The following is a 24,558-nucleotide window of genomic DNA, read 5'->3' as shown; positions in this document are numbered from 1 at the left end:
CCAACATCAGCTACTAAACACTCCTGTTGCTGGGAGAGATGTACCTTCCAGAAACTGAACTAAAAAGCTGCCGATGAGAAAGAAGAAACAAAGAACACCCCTGACCTCCTACTCCCCTGCTGTCAAAAGTTAAACTCATTGAACAAAAGCATCTGAAGAGGTATAACTTGCAAGCTGAGAATGCAAAAAATAAGGGAAAAATATAGTCAGTCATGCAAAAAGAAGCTATTAAAAACAGTGGAACTCCCATCTAATTTAGATTTTTTTTTTCGTGTCCTTTAACACACCCACTGCCCCAGATTTCCCTCCCTCAGACAACCACCTTCATAATTTCTGCAGTATTTTACATATCTTTATACATCACCTCCAGATTTAGCTGTAACCATTTTCAGATGTCAAAACAAAGCAAGCCAAAGCTACTCATTTTAACATATTAAGAAGTGTGTGCTGGGGAGGAGGGTTGGGGATGGAATGGGTTTCTGGCAATAAATCTACTGCTTATAAAGGCAAATGCTGCTTATATTTTAAAGTGATGGAAAATTCCCCTGACAGAACATATTGTGCACTGCATCTTCCAGCGGTGTGACACAACAGACAACCATAATTTCTTTTAAAGATATTAAAGGGATATCTTTACAGAACCAGTAATTCCATCATCATCTTTATTTTGTAAGGAATTATAATGTCCACCTGTAAGAGTGAATTATTTGCAGCATGCTGGATGACCCGAAAGATATTTCCTTTAAGGCAAGCAAAATCAATTTCAAAGGACAAGGTGACCGTACTATTTTTACACAAGGTTGATCATACAACCATAACCCTTCCTCAGGGTTTTTAATTGCAAATAACATTACTAAATACATCACCATTCAGTTCTCCTACTCTTTTACATTACACTATTATACACTTAATACCCTATTAAGAGTCAGATAGATCAGAGGAATATATCTAATTTAATCAAAAGGGAGTTCTCAAATCTCAATTTCTTCCATCAGGCTTTGTGGCTCTCTTCATCTGAAATAAGATTACACATACGGTCATCTTCTAAATACAATCTTGTAAAATGAATCTCCTTCCTACTCAAAAAGCATCCTTTTTCTTTCAAGTAATGTAACTGCTACGTTCATATGCTTTTGAGTTGTATTTCAGAATTCTTAATCTTTCTGAATTTAAATTCACAGCATCCAATATAAACAGGAATAGTTTTCTCCATCCCCCTTGTAGTGAGCTACATTTGTCCATAAAATTCAGAGCGGTACAAATCTAGGAGAGTTCCTCTCCAGCAACTGTCAAAACTGAAAACAAAGAACACTATCAAAAAGCACAACTTGATCCAAAGATCACCTTTACTTGAGATATAGAAAATGCCGGATCATTACTTATTGTACTAAAACACAACATGAATTCTTACCACTCCCATAAGCCTGAACATTTAAAATCATCACAAGGGTGACACATGATTTATTTTGCATCAGTTCCTATGTAGTTGTATAATTCTACAAGTCAGGGTCTGCTTTTTCACATAAGTAGCTCTGCTTCTGGTTCAGCAATATGAAAACGCTTTATTCAAATAAACTTCAAACCAGGCTATGTAAATCTCCAAAACAGACTTAAAAATCCATTTAGCAATACACTGGCAGCCAAAAGCTCTTTTTCCATCGATACTTTCTTCATGCTGAAGTGAAGCATCAGGAAGTTTTGCAGTCTAGGATTATTTGAAAGTAGTCCAATTTGTTACAAAAGTTGTAACGTGGAAGAAATTTAAACTCTGAACTGTAAGAACGAAGACTACTCTTTCCCTATTTGATAAGTCAAACTGTAGTAGCAGCGATATAAACTTCAGAGTAACAAACCTCTAAGAGTCATTTCCAGAGTGAAGAAACTTTAATTCTTCTAATTCATGGCCCTACCCACTGAATTTGCCAACTAGAGATCAATAAAATTGTCTCATATTATTTTGAAATCTATCCTCTAAAAACTGTTAACTTTGTTGTTCTGTTCTAGAAAAACAACTGTAAACCTAGAGAATATGACTGACCTCAACTGTAGAGCTACCTGTGGGTTGACCCCAGCCAACAGCCAAGCACCCAAAGACTAAGCCGGTACAGAGCTACTCCTAAAAATAAAGAACTCAAGAATTAAAGGGCTTCTCTAGAGAATTTCTACTACCTGTTGAGATGAGAACTGTAACTTTCCATAATGTTACTTTGATCTTTCTTTGAAGGTTCCGATAGTCATCACTACAACGGGGGGGGGGGGGGGGTAAAGGCTTTCTTAGAGCAAGCATTAGCAGGATAATTGTTCTTAATGACAGAACGTATAGCTTCAGGTGGTCTTTTGGTACCTCACCCCAAGTAATGACAGTCTACAATAGAGTATATTCTAAAGGATGGCATAAGGGACAAGTAGCCAGAGACAGCTGGTACCACTCTGTAGTTGTTAGGGTATCACTCCTTGAGCAAGGCAGCCTCCAGTGTTTTCAGTTTTCCTGTTACCAAAATGTGACCTGAACCCTGAAGGTTAAGGGTTATATGGGAATGTGCACAAATACAGTTCTAAATAAAGTAAGTTTCTGTGGCTAAATGTGGGTATTAAATATCAGAGGAAGAAAAATTTTCTTGTCCAATGGGTATCTTCCTAGCTTCCCATTCAGCTCATAAATGCTAATTTTGGTTTCTGTTCTGGAAGTCTAGCTTGCTGACAAAATTTTCTTCATATTTCTATTTTTGATGATCTGAAACCTTGAATTCATTCAATACTCCTGACCAAGAAACTGAATTTAATATGAACTAAATTTTATCAAACAGCTTATTAGAAGAACAATCTCCTTTTTAAAAATTTTAATCACCTTGCAAGCTAGGGAGGTTCGGGGGTTTTATTGCTGTTGTAGGCTCCCTCCCACCCCCACACCAGGTGTGAAATTATCTTATTCAACAAGAAAAGTACTTAATAGAAAATGGTGACTTTGTAAGAGTGTTCTGAAGTGCTGTACTTCCAATGAAATTTGACTTAAAAAGGGAAGCTAACAATAGGTTAAGAGAAAAATGTACACAAGGGTGCCTTCCCTCTCTGTCTTTAAACACAAGCAATATTTTCTCTCTTTTCAAATTCAGGGAAGTTGAAGAACTAAACAGGTTCATGGAAATTTAAGTCATTCCCAACATCACAAACTTCAAATATTACTAAGCATGAAGGAATTGCCTCTTAACTGCACCAAGAGGACAGACATGTAGGTTGTGGTGTTGACTATCAGCAAACTACCGGAAACTCATTTGCTCCTTCCCAATGAAAGGCAAAAAATATCAGGTAGCTGACAGGGTTTCTGGGAGGGCAGGTTTTAAAAGACAACACAAGCAAACAGGGATTCTACTGCTGGCAAAACCAGCTGTTTTAAATTGGACAAACTTTCTTTTTCACCAAACCCTAATTTTCCTAAGGTGTATGACTGGATGCAGAAGGGAGTGGGACACGAAAGGGTCATGGATTTAACATGAGACAGGATATATGACATAAGTCATCCTCATTTCTGCCTACTCAGAATTGAGTGTAGACTGTTTTGTACTTACAACTAAGAGTCTTTTGCGATTAGGAAAATTCCCAGTGATGGCTTGTTAATTACACCTACCAATAACAGGGAAGATGAGAAGTCTATAAATAGCAATTGTGGAAGCTGCATAAGCAGAGCATTTATTTTCTGATTTGAATACATTAACTAATACCAAAATACACCCTCTATAGCTAGCACCTCACATAGCTGATGATATACATATTTAGAGAACTTTTGAGATTTACAGGATTGCTTCTAAAATAAAGCTTAAAAATGCCTTCTATCTCCAAAAAAACCCAACCAACCCCAACCAAAACAAATCAAAAGGAATCTACTCAAAGGAAGGAAAAAAAAAGAAATCAACTCACACAAAAAGATGTGCAAAAACATATTTACATAAGATTCTCAGATGTTGCATAAAGGGCTAAGGAATTTGCCAGAAACTGATTAATAACAAGACCTTTAGGATGGTTTAAAGTGACTTTTAGGGGAAAAACATCGATGGAGAAAGTAATGCAAACTTCAAAATAGCAGATCAAAACAGTGTATTTAATAAACATGCTTCTTAGAGAGCACTGGTCATATCCAGTACAAATGTTGTCTTTGTGTATTTCTGAAGACCTGTTGGATCCTGCAGCAATTTTTGGAAACTGACATCTTTAAGAGGAAGCAAATTCCAGGAATGAAGAGTGCAAACTCACACACAGACAACAGTTAAAAAAACAAAGAGCAAAAAACCCCAAACCCCAGCCCCCCTAAAAACCCATTCCCTCAAAAGCCAAGACAACGGTAAATCCCTGCACATGACTGCTGTTTCCTCTAGTCAGTATCCTGCCTTTCCTTCCTAGGCGTTAATGCTAACTAGAAGGAGATGGCTTATTTACTCAGCAAGTTCTACGTGCAGTACCGAAAGCATAAATTCAATGGAAGTTCATATAACTTGCTGACATTTGTGTAGATCTCATTAGAGTAGTGGTTTGTTGGGGGTTTATAGCTTGTGAAGCTGAGAAGGAGTTGTTTGGTTTTTTTCTCCTTTAACAGCTATGCAGGCTGAATCTGGAAAAATCACAAAAAGGTCTGTATGTTCCGGAGTTTTGCTAATAAAGTGAGGTGCAAGGCTCTCCTAAGAATGAACTCTCCTTTGGAGTATGAGGTAGAAGAGAAAAGAAGAACAATAAATAGGGTAATAATATCAAAGCTGGTACATTCCTGAGAGAAGTGTCCCTTATCCAAGTTAGGAATGTATAGAAAGGAAAAAAAAAAAAAAAAAAAAAAAAAAGAAAAAAGGTAAAATCTTCATGTATATAAGCAGCACAGCATCTTTAGAAAAACACTGCATTCCTAATATTTCTATTGTCATGAGCAAATTAGTAAGGAGAGCAGTCATCCAGACATCTGTAATTCTGAATGTGTCATTATTTGTCTCAATTAACTTTCACCTGGTCAGAGAAACCACTGAGACAACTTTAGGATACATGTTATTACAATCATTTACACCATGTGAGAATATCGTCAACATGCAAAGATAATTGCCAGCTAGCTGGTGCAGAAAATTTGGATTGCCAATGATAAAAAACAGCCCTAAATCTCCATGAATCACTAAATATGGACTGTCAAAATCACATAATTCCAGTCCCTGGTTTGACATTTCCCCTGCTTGAATTCTGTTTTCAGAGGTTCTCGAGACCTGCCAGAGTTTGAGAAAGCAGGAAAGCCACGGTCAGAAACAGCTCCTCCTTTGAAGAGGGGAAGGGTAACAGCATCTGCTGACTGACTTCCCAAGTCAGTTCACGTCAAAGCTGTCAACAACTGTGCTCACACAACCCAACAGGCAGGGTAGGAGCAGGGACAGACACGCAGATTGCTGTTTAAATCACAAAAGGATTCCAAACGTTAGTGGTACTTGGGAAATAAGGCTTTGTATTATCTAGATATTCAAAATGTTATCTTTAAAATTATAGGAAATACTATTTTTGCAAAAACACTGCCGTGAATTTGAAAAGTGAATTTGGCAGAGGAAAAGCTTTTAGTAAGATTCTAGATGCTAAGAAAGAGATCGAGACAAACTTAGCATTTACTGTTATCTACTAGACTTACTGGTACAGCCAGTCTTACTGCAAAACAAACACATTAAACCTAAGTGCTGTAGTTAGGTGAGCACTTCAGTGGCAGTGCCAGCACTGGCATCAGTCTCCTCTCTCATTCCTATTGCTGGTTTAGGATTTCCTGACAAACTGAACTAGGAGAAAAAGGGGTTTTGTTGTTCTGTGTTTGTAGAGTTTTTTAGCGGGCGTTTGTTGTGGTGGTTTGGTTTGGGTTTGGTTTGGTTTTTTAAATCCAGTCAAGCTCCCCCCGTAGCTGCACAATCAGTTGTACTAACCAAGCCACAGTGTGGATAAAGTGCCTATGTCCACACTGGCCAACAGAAGAGAACAGCAAGCACTACCTCAAAAAGAAACATTCAACAAAACCACAGTACAAAGGTGTATAAAGCCTTCCCTATTTCTGACCTGCTAAACATGTAAAGCTTACAAGCATCCAAAACCACATTAAATCTCTGTTATTTCCTTTTAGATGCTCAGCCAGTAACAGAGCTGTAAAATGGAAGCATTAATAAACAAATGAGCACAGAGAGCAGCTTGCCCAAGTCTAGATTTCCAATACCCAGCAATGCCAAAAGTATCTTCTGGGGTAAACTAGGGATTTATTCACACAATGTAAATAACCGCAAACGTACTGTTCTTACAGCTGTTTGAGACAAGGGGGATAAAGCTAGCCTGACTGAAAATGAGAAGCTTGGTGAAACATCTAGAAAGAATTTCAGTATTTCTGAAGGCGCATCTATGCTTTTTGGTTTCTTGTCTACGTCTGGGCACACATACGTGTGCTAGACTGAAAGGACCATAAGCTGAGAGAATCTAGAAAACAAGCAAACCAGAACTACAAACATTTCTTAGAGGCTGTCAACACTGCAAACAAACAGTTCACAAACGTGCTGCTGCCAAAGAAATCTTTTCATGTTGGGGGTGGAGAATTTAATGCAGCTATGATGCCAGCCCTCTGTTAAAAGAAAATTATCTTCCTTGCCTTTGATACTAGAGATCCCATTTTGAAAATATTTACAGTTGTCACAAAACTAAGCATTAGTTTAACATTAAAATCCAGGGATGGCTTTTTTAATAGCAAGAATCTAAGACTTTTCTTAGAATAATTTAAGAAGTTAAATATTTTTAAATAGCCAAGTTGGCAATAACAAGCTAGTTAAACATTCTCCTTAGTTTGGCAGTCAGCTAAGTTTTGCTTCTATGTTTGTCCTTCTTCCTTCCCTTTTGCTGAATATCCTACTGCTGCAGCAACGAAGTTAAGAGAATCACTATGCCTATTTTAAACCTTCTGGGAAAGAAGAAAAAACCCAATATCCTTAAAATACTACCAAACTAGTGCCAACTTGTCAGAGGTCACTCAACTATGCAGCAACACAAGAAAGGGACTGCAAGGAAAAAAATTAAGAGAAACTGACTGGGCAGCCTAATCTGTGTCTTCCTCATGTTACACAACTGTTTAATGAAGAGAAAGAAAAACTAGATGTAAATTGCACCTTCTGGTAATTACAAGAAAGAGTCTCTGGGTCAGGAAAATAAGCCAAGAAACAGCACGTTTCTCACAGCTTCTCTGCATCTCATGGAAACAGGGAGATAGTTATTCATGTTGTTTGGGCAGGAGTCCCAGAGTTTCCCCCACTGTGGGGAAGACTTCTCTCCACTAAATTATGATACGTTAATCTTCTCAGTTTTGAATGAACTGCTCAGGTTCATTCAAGACCAAACCAAAAAACTACTGCCACAGATGCGAAGGTCACAGCTTACTTGCAATTACACCAAATTACCTGGAGCAATCTCCATTCAGTGAAAGTTAATTTATACTCATGTCACTAACAAAAGAATTTACTAGGAAGTGATCTCAGTGCCCAGTTCTATTTGGTGGGGGAGTAAAATAAAGAGAGGAAACTCTGTAGACATCTGTTTTCACAAAATTGGGTAACTGACCTGAACAGTTCTACCATTACTTTCTGTTTGATCAATTGGTTTCTTTATGTCACCATTTCCTAGTGAAGTGCTAGGAAATTATGCATCAAACATTACTGCTACTGAATGCTGAGGCTTGTCTGAAAATTATTGCCTGAATCAGAGCTGATTATAAAACTGTAAAAAGTGTATTAAAGGCAGCTAAAGGGTCCAAGCAGAAAGTCTGGGTTATTCTAATAAAGGAGGAAAAACAGAGTTTAAAGCTATTTCAGAAATAGGATTTTTCCGTATGAGAAGCATCAGCCCTGAGGAACAAAGCAGTCAGCACAGTGAAGAGAATCATACAGCACACCCCAAGCAGTTGCAATGCAGTAGCTGGACATGTCCTGGCTAGTGAAAACAATCCTGAGTCATCATGCTATAGCAGATTTTGTAGCTCCTCATTATTCCCCCTCTTGGCAGTGGACAGCCTGCTTCTCCCCCCACCCGCTCCTTCCTTCCTCACAAGAAAGAAGGAAATATTTTCGTTAAATAAATGGACCAAAACACTCTATGAGGTTTTTCTCACCTCCTCTGACCCCACTGCATCCCTGCATTTCTCAAAGAGTAGGGAAAAGACTTTGTAGCTGCCAGGAGAGCAAAACATACTCCACTTTGAGACAAGATACATGAAAAACCTGCCAGCTCTCTCAGACCTATTTGCCAGGGCTGAGTATTGCTTTCATGTTTGTGCAACTGTAGTCAGAAATGAGACATTAAGATGACGATGTCCTTGAAACTGAGGAACAGTCCCTGTCTTAAGGCTTCTAGTGTCCCTGCCCTAAATTCTCTTTCCACACCCAGTTACATGTAACAGAAGCACTTCAGCTTCAATTTCTGCAACTCTGCTGACTGCAAATGGGAAACACTGACAATCACATTTACTTCAAAAGGGATACCTTTTAAATTGGCAATGCAAAAATACTGTTTAAAGATCTCCAGATTTTTCATTTACAGATCCACCAAACCCCGATTCAGTAGATAGATGTGAACTGTTAAACAGGAGGAAAGAGTCAGTGCCCCCTCATCTTTTCCTTAACTCTCTTCCAAGGCTTCCCATGCAGCCTTCCCAACTCCCTCTTCAAACTGTCCTCTATGCCTGCAAAGGCAGCTGGTCACATTTTTCACCCTCAAAATTTGGCCACTTCAGATTTGGGTCATATCTGATGCTTGCCTGGGAGCTGCTCACCCAGTCAAATTCCTCCATTCCTAGGGTCATTTTCTAATAACCGACTGTATCCTGAGCACGCACCCAGGCATTGTCAGAGCAAAGCAGTTACAGATTCCTGGCACGTAGCAGTGGGAGGGAGATGTGTGCCCAGAATGTTTAAGGGCAGGCGGAGCTGGCGGCAGAGGATGAGGTAATGGCTCTTTCACGGTTCCAGGGACGCTTGCACACAGTTACTGCTGGTCATAGCGCAGCCTTTCGAAAGCTAGATTTGCTTTCAACATTTGGTAAAGTTTATACTCCCTTTTAATGGCAATAAAGGGAATCCTTGTGCCCATATTTGAAACCGGTGCTTAAATATACTATTGGCTGAATTCTCACAGTTATACATTTCAGCTGTTTCTTACGGGCAGGACATAACGTATGCTAATCAAAGCACCCATTTTGGAAAAAAAGGAGGAAAAACGGGTCCTCAGGGAGAAAAGATAAACCATGCACAGAACAAAGCAAAACACAGAGCTTTTTTTTTTCCTTCGGGTGTTCTCACTTAGGGCTAAACGTTTTTAGAAATAATGAGAGTCATACTAAGAACATTCTTCTCTTTTTACTGACTCCTCGGCATGTTAGAGGACAAGCTACATGGAGTGCTTTGATTTTAATTTTTGTTGGAACTGTCTGTGGCTGAATAATCTGCAGTCCAGATGTTGTAACAACAATAAAGTCCCTCTCGGCATATACAGGAGGATGGCAAATGGCTCTGTTGTGAAATCCTGAATAAGCCTCTTGTCTCCCCTTTCCTCTTTCTATTGAATCATTCAAAAAAATCAGAGAAGATACACAATTTGCAAAGATACTAGAGATCAGCTGACAAAATAAAATTGTTAGTTCAAAGGTAAAGAGAACCAACTTAGTTGGATTTACACCTTCTCCCTCCTACTCAATCTGCACTTACAAAGTCTAAAATAATTAGAAACGTTTCCAATAAGCTCTCAACTTAAAATTCTAAGGGACAGTCTAAAGAGACATGTTTTCAGACCAGATATTAGAATGCTGAATGGATGCGCCATGAGACCCAACTAAAAGCAATACAGAAAATATGTTCAGCATCTTAAGTGGAATTCATTAGGCATGTGATTGGTGTAAATGGAGGAATATCAGATTAGTACACTTCTTACAATACTTAAACTAAAGGCTACTCGCAAAACATCTTTTTTAAAATAAATTAATAACATCTGGCAACTTTTAAGGATTTCAAATAGATAAAAAGTTTGCAGTGCTTTCTGAATGTAATAGTACTTAGGAATCCAAATCACCTTCAACCTCTACCTACATGTACATGATGGAAACCTCTGTTGAACAGTTAAAGCTGCTTTCATGGAAAATTAAAAATGTGCCTTCTCACAAATATCATTATTGTGTGCCTCAGATTTCCAACAATAATTTCTCTAGAAATTGTAATCTGCAATTTTGTATTTGGTATAATCCCACCAGCACTCAGCAAATTCCTCTCATATCTGCTTAGTAAAATAAAGAAATACTTAAATTAACATTCCAAGGAATCTAGACATGTTTAAAAAAAGTCTGCTCCTGGAATTAGTATTCAATTCATATCAATAGTGATTTTTAAATTTTGAATAAAATCATCCTCATCATGCAATAAATGAAGCTGGTAGGCCTTTCAGGGCTTACAGGTCAGAAGATGATACATCACTGCATAATGAAAACAGATACTCATGCCTTTTTAGCTCTGTCAGTAAAATCTTTGAGAACTTTGGAATAGTGAGAACCTTGATAATAGCCCATTATAAAGGAAGCTACAGAAAACTCTTCAAAACAGTACGCTGTAATGGACTGCGGACACATGAGGAACTTTTCCATCTGCCACTACGCTTTCCAGAAAGCAAAAGAGGACAAAAAAGGGGAGGGTGGGGGTTGAAAGGCATCTGGGAAAACTTATTGTAAAAATATTTATAGCCTAGCCTCTGTTCTAGCAATGCAAAGTGGTGTTACATTCATTTGCCTCCAAGATGTACATGCAAGATGGGGCTGTAAAACCTGCAACAAAACACTACACAAAAAGAGCCCTCAACAAAATGATGTGACAGCAAAAAAACCAGAGCAGTATGGTGCAAGTGGCCCACGAGCTGTACTTTACAGCCTCTCTTCACCAGCAATTGACACCAGCAAGACTGGCTCGTGGGGCAAGAAATCACAATGCAACAGGAACACTGCCAGATGAGAGGCCATTTAACGGGGTCCTCCAATATCTGATATCCCAAAGGAGATAGTAAATATGACTCATCTCTGCTAGATTAACAAATGAGTCTGAGAAACACGAACTTTTATCTCCCGTGTTGTATAATACCAGGTACAGTCGCATCAAATTTTCAAACTGCTCTAATGTTGTCCGAGTTTTGTTGAAAATACTTTATTAATACAGAAAGCATTGGTATTCCCTGCCCAAGAGAACGCTGAATAATCACCACATCACAGCCTATTCGACATGGCCCAGGTGGGTGTGTCACAGCAGTTTGAGGAGACAGTAATTGAGGGTAGTGTTATCAACAAACATACCTGGTAGCCACAAATACTTGGCAAGGAGCCAGAGTTACTGCCACCATCATGGTGGCACAAGAGAAGGGAATCTGGCAATATACTTCTTCCTACACACGCACAGCATTACAGTCTGCTACTACCGACTGCAAAGTTGACCCAAGGGCAGGACATGTTTCCTCAGACTACAGAGGTTAAACTATTTGGTCCTCTTTAATCTGTTAGAGCCATCAGTGCACCGGTGGCAGAATGGAACCTGAAAATCCTACCAGATTGGGCTGCAATAACTGGTAAACCTGGTATTTCCAGCCTGCAGTCAAAACAAACATGAGAATAAAATCACAGCCCTTTTTACTTCTTTTTTTCCCCTCCTCTTTTTTTTTTTTTTTTTAAAAGCAGCAGTCAAAAGCCCTCTTGAAGCCTTGTTTATAAGCAAACCAGTCTCAAAGGCTGGATTTGCATTGGCAGGGTTTGGAGCCTGCAAAATAAACCTTTCTAGGTAGTGTTTTCCTTCTGCCTATAAGGGAGGAATGGTTTCTAGTGTAATTTCTCCCAGACTACAACCCTTTCAAACTACACTGAAGAAAATGCCTAATTCAACACAGCTGGCTTCACCAAGCTTCCCTGGGAGCCTCTGCACTCTGGGCATGCACCTGCAATCCTTCCTTTACAAAGGCAATGAATGGTAACACACAATCTGACAGCCTATTGACAGGGTGAAATCACTACTGCCATACAAAAATAGGAGAATGTACAGAAGCTCTAACTTAGTTGCAATTTCAGAAAATCAGAATCCAGAAATCATTCCATTGGGGTGATACTTTATTTTCTAGTATAGTGGATACCACAAAGCATCTTTTAAAAAGTATACTACTTTAATCAACACCAAGGTTCCAAATTGAGTGCCAAGTTATAGTTTGAAACAAATGATATGATCAAGTGATAAAACTCCTAGAAAAATGGTTTTCAATTACCTACAGTTTTCTGTCTACTGTCCTGTGTTCTTCATTCTGCAAGGAACTTTGTGCTACTAATGTTTTGCACATAATGGTGATTAAGTGAACTAGACCACCAGTTGTGCGCAACTTCTACTCCACACATAACTGGCTATTCTAATAAAGGGCCTCTGGTAAGAAAACGTCACTTTGGCTTCTGAAAATTATTATTGTAATAGGACAGTCAGAAAAATTATAAAGCATCTGTTGAAATTTCAACTGTGAGGATAGTGACTTTCCATGCTTTTTAAAACTTCATTCTTTCAATACTCCTAGTGAACGAAGCAGAAGTATTTACTCTACTACAATTAATGCACTTCTTTAAGGTTCTAAACTCTTTGCATTTCAGCCAAGTTTCATGTACCTGAAAGAAATGATATGATTATTTCTTAATTAAGGTTTGGAATCTTAATTTGCAAGAAAGATTTCAAAGATGCAATGAAATTAACATGAACTTCTTGTAAAAGACATCCCTAAAATTTCCTCTGGTAGATGCAGACATTTGGAAAAAAACTTGACTTCTTGTAATAGGTAACTTCAAAGCCACTTCTTCAATTCTGCACACAGTCCTTCCGCATGGGTGGAGCACACATCCTCTCAGGAGCTTGCTGCCAAGACTTGTACTACTCCCTCCCTTTCATGATCATAAACGTGTCATGAAAGATCATGCGATCAAGAGACATCTACATGATTCCAGTGTTCAAGTCAATGCAGCAGAGAGTAGACTAAAAAAAAAATGTATCCCATCACACCGTGGGTGTACATCTGGTCACACGATAGGAAGCACAAGCAGTTTGCGACATGGGACTGAACGCGTAGGCAGACCCTTACTCATATGAGAGGCTGAGCAGTTGTATTTTTGCCATGTCATGAGAGAGAAACTGTGAAGACGGGACTGATTTGCAGAAAGTCCGTCTGACCTGCAGACCCCCTTACTGGCCCATGTCTAACCAGGCTGGGCAATCCACCTTTATGCTGTTCTGCAGGTGAAACAGCAGCCTTCGCCAAGGAAACTGACATCTAGGACATGGCTTGCTTTTCAAAAAACATTTGGACACACACGATGCTATGACATACTTCATGTGCTGAGAACAATTAGTGTGATGCTCAGAAGTTAACTGAAACTAATGCACCTCTACAGCACACACATAAAAGGAAAAAGGATTCTTCATCTTGAAGAAATTGTCATCTGCAAATCCTGGCAAGTGCCTGAACACAATCTCTATCCCTTCACTTACCTCACAAAATGCAGTTTGCAATCTCACTGATACACCCTTAAGAGTCTCCTCCTGAACTTTTTAAAGAATAAAGCTTTGGAAGTTTCCCAGCTCCCTTTCAAAAGAGTTTACAGATTCATACACCATCACATTCTATGATGGTTCAATACCTGACATTGCACAGAGGGGAAATAAGGCTATTAATGAAATGTCACAATCTGCGGACTTGAAGAGCCATAGTCAAAACCAAGATACATGGGATACTTGGGAACTGTCTGAGCTATTAATAGAATCAGAGTGAATCGGCAGAAGGTAATGAGAATTTTCAGTTCTGTATCAATACTGGAGATAAAATGCGGTGGGGGAATGAAACAATCACGCACAACAAACGATCACGCACAGAGGCGCTGCCTGGAGTTCTGCGCAGTGCTGTCTTTTAGAACTCACTGCTAAGAAACTGCAAGTCATCTTACAACCAGCCAATATATATAAAAGGGTTATCTCTATTCAAGTCCATGCAGCAAGATCATTTAGATGTGTTTCAAATAACAAGTCTCTATTCTTCTCTATTCCTGATGTTTATTTTTCACTTTCAGCCTCCTACTGATATGGCACGTGACTAGAAGCATCTGACAATTTCCAGTGCTCTCATTCATCTCTGCATGCTGTTTGAGCACTTTTGCCATTCACGTTTTTTCTTACAGCCTTCTGCAATTGACTCAAAAGACTGTATTATCAAGCCTGAAGTTCACTGATCATTAACTGCTTAAGGCTTAATTACTGTGCAAAAAACTGAGTAAACACCAAGTCTTTTAAATGTCAGCCAAACAGCACCAGCACCTTCCTCCCCACCCCCTGCACCAAGGATGTTAATGTTTTCAAATCTTCTAAAAAGAGCAAATTGATATATCTTCCTACCCAGTCTACTTCATGAGCAGTAAAAGCTGTGGAGATCCTATGACTCTCATACTTCCAATTGGTTAAAAGCTCTGTAAAGGCCTATTAGCTTTTTGCAAAGATAAAAAAACAAACCTGAAAGTTTTTACAGCCAAACCTGTCCGATCCATACTTATTATAGTAATGCACAGCCTCACGTGATGGCATCAAAAAGCTTTAATTAGCTGCAATGTTACAACATATTATAATATGATGAACCACTGACCTATTAATCCAAACAAAATCGATCACAACACTGCTAGCTGAAAAGGAGGGCTAAACTCATTCAAGCTGTAGGAGACTGTGAAGCAAGGTCTATGGCAGCACGCTGAAATATCTATTAGCTCTTCAGAAGCTACAAAATTTTCATAGAGAAATCCTGAAGTACTCTATAGAAAATTTCAAAAACTTATACAAACACTGTGAGCTGCCAACAGTGTTTTAAAGAAAAATAGGAACATATTCTGGCACTTAGCGTCTTTCATCTAAGTGTTCTGAGGAGCTTTTTAGGCACTAGTACCAGAAAAGGTTTAAGTAAATGATACCCATTCTAGGGCAGGGAAATTGGCACACGAGACATCAACTGAGGGGTGAAGAAAAGCTAGGAATTCTAATGCCAGTCACCTAGCTGTTCTTATCTTCCAATTATGACAGTTCTAATGAAATCTGTGTAACTTCAGTAATGTGAATACAGAGTTTAAGCCGTATATTATTTGTTACCCTCTATCATAATATTCTTGGTTTTCTACAGCCACCTGGGAGTATCCAAAGAAGAAAGTATTTCAATAAAACAAAGAAACTTGAGAAAGTTACTTTATAGAAGTCTTAAACAACTCCATACGTGGGAAAATTAAGTCATAGGCAGAAATACAAATTTTACAATAACTTTAAGATAAATAATAAATATTCATTTAGCGTAAAAATATTCAGCGCATTGCTTTTTACTATCAAAGTTTTGATGAGATCTACTGAACAATTTTCAGGCCTTGCCCGTGTTAAACAGGAAACTCCTCTTAGACTGCTTGTTATTTCTAATTCCCATATGACAAGTTTTACAATACCTATATGATTAGGGCAGGAAGAAATTTGAATTTGTTATAACACCAGAAATGCATCAGGAATAAGCCACCATATTTTTCAACAAGAAAGGAATCCGATCCAGCCTCTTCAATAGTTTACTACCATATATATACAGATAATTATGTCTTTCCTTTTCCTCTGAAGCTGTTTAACTGTAAAGATGTCAACTTGTACATACTCTAACATGAACAGTCACCACGAGCACCTTATTTTTTCACTGAAAAGTCAGTATCAGACACCAGTCTTACTTATCTGATACTAGAAAATATTCCTGGTTCAGTGGCTATGTTTCTACCAAACACAGAGAGCAAAGGAGGAAATGCTGTACTTACTTGTTAAAAAGGTTCAGTCCAATCCTATAATGGCGTTTCCTGATAACATCATTACTGAAGGCAGGGGAATCCCAGCTGTTGCGAGTTTCTTTGTGGTATGTTTGTTTGCTCAAGGTTTGCTCCCTTAGGCTGTCTCTAGAAGAAGATTCTGAGCTGCAATTTATTGTATCATTAGAGTTGGAAGTGCTGTTGATGCTGTCATTGTCTCCATCAGAATAATCAGACTCTGATTTGCTTTGCCTGTTTGCTGTGCCATTGATAGCTAAATGACTATCTATAGGCCTAGCCCTATGCCTTGCCTCCTGTTCCTCTCGGGATATAATCTTGGCAGGAATACTGTGAGGGATGTGTTTTGGGCTTCCTTGTTGACTAGTGATCCCTCGGTCATATGCATTTTGTCTCTTTAATGAACCTCTCTCTGAGCGATCACTCAAATCCACTGAACTGTCACTGGGTGGCTCTATAGTTAGCAATGGTAGATGATCCATTCTCATCCTCTGTTCCTGACATTCCAGTGACGGGGTACTCCTACAGCTCGTATCAGTGTCTATCTTATCATCTTTGTGGGTCATGGACCAGTACTCTTGAGAAGAGTTCACGGACCGAAGCCTCAAATCAGATTCTGTGCTGGATGGTCTGTCTACTGACTGGGAAAGTGGAAGGGGTGGAGATAACTCTTCCTCATCAATATATAACGTAACATCACTGTATGACGCTGTCATCTCATCAAGCTTCCTGTGATCCACATTGTGAATTGCTGGTTTAGTTTGAGCACAACTATCCCTTTCCATTTCACGACTTCTGACTTGATCCGGAGTCTGGACTTCATCAGAATGTAGACTACGGCAATTCAGTGCATCATCAATGGACTCTGCAAGGGATTTCACTTGCCTGGAAAAAGCATCCTCCAGTTCTGTTATAGCATCAGCAAAATCAGTAGATGCTGCTGGAGACTTCATTGTAGCTGACTCTCCAAGGTCACCACATTCAGACTGTACCAAGGAACCCAGCTTTGACCCATCATTTGTAACAGAAACTTGTTTTCCTTCAAAGTAAGAGCTGTGGACTTTCTCAGGTCCTTCAAAGGAAAACTGCATTCTCATATTGGACAGTACAATGCGTCTTGACATACGATTTTCAGACATAGAACTTCTAAGACGCTCAAAATTTTTGTTCATCTGATACTGGCGAAAAGCTGTTTGTATAGTACGAGCAGCATGTCTAGTTATGAGACGGCCTCCATATTTCCGTTCTAGCATTTCCACCTGTGAAAGGGTGAACACAATTACTTTGTAACTTGATGCAGGTTAGAACAAGGTTAAAGTATAACCAAAAAAAATTTCTTTACAACTTTAATTTTCAGAAATCTTTCAAAGCGTATACTGTTTTTGAAAGTAAAAACTCAAAGCCCCAGACTAGCAACTGCACAAATAGTGAACCAAATAGTCATTTGCAAGTTCCACCATAAAAATACAGACAAAAATATGACTATGTGAATACTGCCATACAAAATTACAGTGTTGGCAATTTGTGTGTGTGTGTTTAAACGTTGGTTTTCACACATCAGCATTGGTGTGCCCATTTCAAAGTAGACAAGACAACGCTCTAACACAGCATAATGCAGCCATTCTTTCTCTGTAGGGACAACTGTAGAGAAGTGAAATCCAACTATAATCCAAATTGCCATATTTTGGGAGTAAATTCTGAAAGTGGCCATCACCTTTCCAGGCATGCATCACTTTCTACATGAATAAAAACCAGGTAGCATCGTTTCACCCAGGCCTGGTACCAAAGCAAAACTGAGTCTCCCAGACCCTATGCTTCCAGAGAGGTTTCTCTGATAGAATATCCACATACACAGTCTTCCTCAAACCAAGAACATATTTCAGACTTTCTAAATACAAATTCAAATCTATTTTCATTCTTGTGATTACACTCAACATTGCCAGTGTTTCCAATTAACAGAATGAATATGCAAAATAAATACATTATAAATGCTCTCAGTTTAACCTAGTGAAAATGACATGTCAATACTTTTGGAATACTCTTTAGATTTTTCAAACCTTTCCTTCCAAATCATGAAAAGCATTGCTTATTTAAAAAACACTGAACAAGATGAATAACTAGTTTCATTTCAATTTTTTTCCCAGTATTTAATTTCTGTTCTGATCAGTCTTTGCTGGATCCATATCATTCACAAACACAAACCACACATCACAAATCAATATGTTTAGTACTACAATTAAAACCACCATTTTTCTGGCAGCATTTGTATATGCAATTTGCATAATACTCTAATGATTCATAAGTCACTTCTCCTTGCTTGCAAATCCAGGTACCATTTTTCATTACACACCATGTTTTCATTACTTACGTTACATGCACGTGCACACACAACCTCTCCTCCTCATACTTTGGAGATCTCTCCGAGTAATTGTTAAGTTCAGATATTGATGTGCAGAGGGGCTTCATCCCCCTTCTATGGAAGGAACTAAAAAATGTTTTCTAGTCCATTATGTCTACCATCTGGGAGTAGTTGGCGTATTTCTTTCAGTGCTATTGCCTGGTTCAGCAGCTCCCATTCCCCTTCCACATTAAAGATGATCTCCTTTTTGGCTCAGTGTTTTTAAATGTGAAGCACTAATTTTTATTTAAATTTTTTTTTTATTCTAGATGCAAAAAAATAACAATATTTTATGCCACAGCTATTGGCATAACTGAGGATGCCAACTTCTCAGAAGGGCTCACATCAGGATTACTGCTAAGGAATTGTTCTTTTTGACTGTATCTTGAAACTTCTTTTAACTAAGCTCAAAAAGCTGCAACTGATCTCTGAGCTGGGAGTCTGTAAATCTCTGCATAATTTTCTATAGTTTGTCTTTAAAAAAAAAATTGTTTAGCCTTTCACCCCCTCAAATGGGGGTTGTATTACCCCCACATTTGCACTTGTCAAAGCAGCTATGAGGTTACTTGTAAGGCATTCTGAAGATTAAAAAAATTATTAAGAACTTCTATCACAACCCTGCCACCACACATTTCCTACTATTTCTATCTGTAGTATACGTTAGGTTCTGTGTGTTTAAATAAATTGTAAGAGATTATTTTGCTGGACTAATCTCAAAACAAATGATGAATTGTTAATTTAGTTGTCCTCTCAAAATTAAATGTCAAACCTAAAGAAAATAAAACTGGCATAGCTGGTGTGAAAGGATAAAACAAAAACTAATATTCTATAAAATAAACTATCTGGACTTTATTCTTGCAAACAGGCTGTTGTCCTTCAGGTTTACACAGAAAATGACATCACCATTGATTATCATAAATTAGGGGGTTTTGGTGGGAATTTTAATTGAGAGTATTTTGGAATTTGCCTAGATGATTTACTAGACTTGTGACTGATATTTCTAATAAATTTTAATGCATATTTAATGCACCTTTTTAATGCATATTTAATGCACATTGCCTTTAGGTAAAGCCTTGGACATTCTCCTAAACAGTTTTTAAGTATCTTCTGAGATTTCAATGAGAGCTTTTCAAGAGCAGTAAGCAACTCTTCAGTATCAAGCTTCCTTTATGTATCATTGTCACTTTTTATTGTGTAGGACTCCCTGAACAAATGCAAAATAACATCTGCAGACCTCATTCTCTATCAAACCGGCAAAAAAGGACAGATGGAATGAGGCTCTGTGGAATATCTGCAGTGCAAGAGACCTCTTTAGTAAGCTTAACACTCTATATCAATCCCTTATGAGACATCTAGCAAAAATGACTGCCAAAGGCAGAAAAGGAAGTAACATTTTAGATCTCACAAGGAGGTCCAATTTAATAGCAGAGCTGGCATAATCTAGATCAAGAATCAGGAACTTGATATGTCCCCACTCCAATATAGAATTTGGTGAGCATAAACTAAACTCACACTTGCTATCCCAAATACTGGCTTCAACTTTAAGTCAGAGGCCAAGCTCTGTTCTTCCAGGTCTCTCTGGAACAACATTATATGATTCTCCAACCTGAAATTTTAGAACAACAAACAGATGGCAAATGAGACTTAGCCCCTATAAATTTCACCGACTATCAATGTGTGGTCCAAAATCAGAAGTAGTTTGCTTCCTGTCTGCGGAATTTTGCCTGCTTCCACTTTCGCCATGTACCATACAAGTTGGAGTGACTATGCAATATACCACAATGACTCACAGTAAACAAAATATTCTCTGGCAAGAAAGATCTCTAACAAAAAAACCCCAACAAACCCAAAACAAACAACCCAAAAATCATTGATGTATTGGCTACTGTTCATCTATCAGTGAAATTCAGCACATTCTGCATATTTGCTTACCTTAAGCTATTACAGCATCATTTTCAAATGATAAATATGAACTCATATGGCAATAAACATCTTTCAAATCGAACTACATTCACAATAAAGCTTAAAAGGAATGGCTGAGGCTGACTGTCTTACAGAAGTGCCTTTTTAGGGACAAAGGCTTTGAACATCTACATAGCTTCCATTAGTTCTTTGTAAAGCATATGGGAGTTTTGCCTAGTTGAGTAAAACCAATCAAGGCCTTGAATTCACCCCACAGATATGAGAGAATATAACTTACAGTAAGTTCTTCCTTTCTTTCTGCAACAACAAAGATCTCCAGGTTTCAAAATTACTCATTTTCTTAGAAAAGTATTTTGCATTATTACATTCTAGTACTTGTCCAAAGCACGAAATCACAATTCCTAGTAGAACTGTTTTTACTTTTAACACTATTAACATATCTTTTATACGTTTCTTCAGGAATGGGGGAAGGTGTATGGGACACAAGGACAACCAACACAGGAGAAAAAAAAAAAAAGAGTAACAAACCTCAGAAATGCTGTTGTATGACTATTTTGAACTAAGTTGGTTGCAGGAAAAAAAGGTGTTTTGAGCATCACAACTGAAGTGATGCTGGAAAAGATTTTTCCCAGCTTACAGACATGTTGCCGTTGTCATAAATTAGGTAACAAAGCTCAAATACCTGCTTATCTTGTAGGTCTGAAGAGAGTTCATAGCTCTCAGAAAGTGATCTTGACCTTTTAATAGCTTCTTCCTCCGCTTGTTTTCGCAGTATGGATGTTGAGTGCTGAAGTTTCGGCCTCCGAGATCTTTGTTGCCCAGGGGAGACAGAATACAGCCCGTAAGCAGAATGATCGTAATGGTCTGGACTTAGAGCTGAACTGTGCGTTACAGGTCCTTGATGGTAAGTAGATGGGCTATCCAAAGACGTGCCAGTTTCACTGCTTGGAGCTTCACCCTCAACACTAGACAGAATGAAAAGACAGGAAAATCCTCAGGTGAGCATTGTATACCAAAATTCTCAGCAACAAATAGCATAGTTTTGCTTAGTATCATTTTATGTAGACATCCAGCACATTTTGTTCAAATTCAGATGCAGTTAGTACAGGGTAATGTGGCTTTCATGTCAAGCACTGTAGTTTTCACTGTAATCTAAGCAAGTCTCTATTGATGTTGCAGAGGTCATCTTTAGAGCGTAAGTCAAGCAGGAGAATGGAGATTTCAAGCATTATTCAACTTTATACAGTAATTACTAATAACATCCTAAGTAAGTCACTCAGCAACTACTGTGTAAAATAAATGAAAACTTTTAATTTCTTATAAGACTGCTCGTTTCCAAGTTGTTCTACTTCAAAATGACAGATGCTTATTTGTGTCTTGCCTTGCTTTGACAAATAAAAGCAATACTTTCTTACTGTTACATTACAGTTTGACATAAAAGGATTACTTTCACATTACTCAAATGAGAGTTGGGATCTTGTGAGCTACTGTGTTTCTAGAAACTGAAGTTGGGAAAAAGTACCTACAGGAGAAATCTCATTTATTTCTCTGTTAGTGAAAGATTGCTCCCATGGGATACTTTTGGCATGCTTTGTAGTAAAGCATCCCAAGGGATGGTGTTTCTAGCTAATGAAAGCAAAACAGTTACAGGTAGGGAAAACACAATAGGACCTATCTGACAAATAAAGCACTTTGTTTTCACATGAATGCTGTTATTGCTAAGGAATAAAGGAAAGAAAACAAACTTTATATTAAAGGAGTTGGACACAATAGGAAGCATTTTAAAACTGAGTCCTGGTCAAGGTTTATCCTGAAGGACTGATGACTAGTACTAATTTACAGTAGGGCATTCTCATATTGCAATTGTGTATGCACTTTCACTCTTCCACAGTATGTCTTTTTCATATGTTTCACATAAATACTTACTATGTGCCTCATCCTGTGTACACAGAGCATTGACAGAATAACAAAATGTTACTTTTTTTTTAATCACTCAAAAGACTTAGTAAACACTCCATGCATGCATGAATATAAGCATTTGCAGTACTTCCCCTACCTTTTGTTTTAGGAACAGGTACATCCAAACTCTAAAGCAGTAAAATTCCACGTTCCCACCACGCCTTTTATTTCTTATTTTGCTTTCATTCACATGTATACGAACATAAAAAATAAAGCTCTCCTGGCGTCTCTCAGAAATGAAATGCTGTGACCCTTGCTGCACACACATACCACAGCAATCCCTTCAATGGTTCAAAGTACAGAGCGATTTCTGAAAGAACTCTCTCCACCAGACCACAGTGCCAGAAAAGATCAAGGTTAACGCTGGCAAAACTCTCCTAGCTTGAACGGCATGTACTTTTTAAAGCAAAGGAGAAAAAAGACCCTCAGATTTCTCAAAATGTTTCTATAAACATGTAAAACTGAAAGCAAGTCCTCTTTCTTTGCCCATCAAATATGACTCTACCCAAAAGGTATTTTCAAACATACTTTACCCAAGCTGGAAATATTTTCAGTGTGCACACATCACTTTTTCCAAAAAGGAAGTTGACAGGAAACTAATCCCTTTCCCTCTGTGATACAGCTGGCTTTCAACTTAAAAATGATAAATTATCCGGAGTTTTGCTAGTGACATTGAAACTGTGTAACCACCCATTAAAAACAAACAAATCATTCTCTCTAAAGTATCCATTAAAGAAATTACTACAATACTGAACTGCTTCACATTCTGTCTTTAAATAGTAAAATACATCTATCTGTTCTGCTAACTGTGAGGCTGCACTATTTTGTACATCACAGGTTCCTAATTACAAGCTTATTTGTAAAGTGCTTTTCATACAAGTATGGGAAATTTGTTTTTCACAGGAAGTCAGGAGTTATCAGTATTACCCCCTTCTTAGGTTCTGTGACTTTTTTTGCCTTCCTCGCCCTTAAATTGTGAACTATTTCATAACCCTTCCACATTGATTATAATCTCATGTTGACATTTTAATAATGATACCTTCAATGGATCACTTAACCTTTTCATCAACAAAAAGGGTACTGCCCTAATCAGAAAAAGTGGAAAGGGGTCTGCCCGAGGCTCTGGTTAAAGTTAGAGGTTTCTTCTTTATTTTTAGTTTGTCTTTCATACTTTTTCCAGACACAAATATGATCCTTGACTGACTGAAGTGCTTGATCTCATTTTGCTCATAGGCCTATTTCCTGCCATCACATCTGACCTTTGAAGCAGGGAAGTAATTATCTTTTACAACAGGCAGCCTCCTGCACAACAGTATGATAGCCCTTTAAGCAAACAAGCGTGCACAGCCAACACTGCGTATTTGAAGGCTTTCTCCCATTCAGCTCTTCCTTGTCCGTTAAGAGCAGCTGAAGCTTCATACGAGTTATTTCACAAAAATGAAACTCCACTAACAAAGAAAAGCAGCTTGCTTCCTCCTTACTACTTTACATATGTTTGGAAAAAAAAAAAATATTTCAACAAATAGGACTTGTGTGAAGCTTTAGGGATGACAAGAAGTATTGCTCCACTATGGAGGAAGTGCACACACAGCGTCATGGAACAGGAGTGTGGAATTGAGAATCATCCTGCCCATGTCTATTTTGAAGGACTGTATGCTAAAAAGGGTACCTTTGCTTCAAAACAGACTCAGAACACGAGCCAGTCACTGCAGGGTTACAAGGGCGATTTTTATCTATCCACTTCTTAAAAATGCCAACACAAAAAAAATGTCAGGGATTCTGCCCCAGGCTTGCAACAAGAATTAGAGTAAGTCCCCCTATGACTAGGGGAGTAGTCAGACACCTCTCTAGCACTACTTCACTTCCAGTAGCCACCCTGCACACACTGTCTTTCTCAGATGGGTGAGAAATTAAGTACATTAAGCACACTGCAAAAAATGGACAGTATAACACTTGACCCAGTCCCAACTGGAATTGGAAAGAACTTATTAGTAAAGGTCTCCTGTTTTGAGGCATTTGCCACCTACTATACGTGCCCAGTAGAATTACTGATAATTTCAGTGCTTAAAAAAATCTAGTGGACGAATTTGGTTCATCTCTCTGCAATGTGCAATGGCATATTACTAAGGAGACTGGCAATATGTTGGGTATTCCAACTGTGTAAAACCAGGAGAATGGAAAACAGTTGAAATTAACCTTTCATTTTTAGAACTTCAATTGTCTTATCACACTCTTGTTTCAGCAGAAACTAAACGTCCGTTATCTGCCAAGCCAGAAAAAGAGAAAGGTTGCTTGCCAGCATTTTACAAAGAAGCAGAGAATGGAGCAGCTAAAGAGTGAAAATGGAAATTAAATATTTAAAAATGATTAGTACTATTAA

The 24,558-nt window shown here is 38.3% G+C and overlaps 1 protein-coding gene across 3 annotated transcripts in view; it reads right to left on the bottom strand.

Moving 5' to 3' along the window:
- IQSEC1 (IQ motif and Sec7 domain ArfGEF 1) overlaps nucleotides 1-24,558 on the bottom strand; it is a 71,399-nt gene that overhangs the window by 32,748 nt on the left and 14,093 nt on the right. For all 3 annotated transcript variants that reach the window (XM_072875736.1, XM_072875737.1, XM_072875735.1), the window contains 2 exons: nucleotides 20,902-21,184; nucleotides 15,893-17,157 (listed from right to left, as the gene is read on the bottom strand). In XM_072875736.1, the coding sequence (XP_072731837.1) occupies nucleotides 15,893-17,157; nucleotides 20,902-21,184 (1,548 nt within the window). The remainder of the gene's footprint in view (nucleotides 1-15,892; nucleotides 17,158-20,901; nucleotides 21,185-24,558) is intronic.

Source organism: Ciconia boyciana, chromosome 11 (genome assembly GCF_034638445.1).
Source record: "Ciconia boyciana chromosome 11, ASM3463844v1, whole genome shotgun sequence".
NCBI classification, from domain to species: Eukaryota; Metazoa; Chordata; class Aves; order Ciconiiformes; family Ciconiidae; genus Ciconia; species Ciconia boyciana.
The sequence above is the reverse complement of the archived record's forward strand: the minus strand, read 5'-3'. Positions and strand labels throughout refer to the sequence as shown.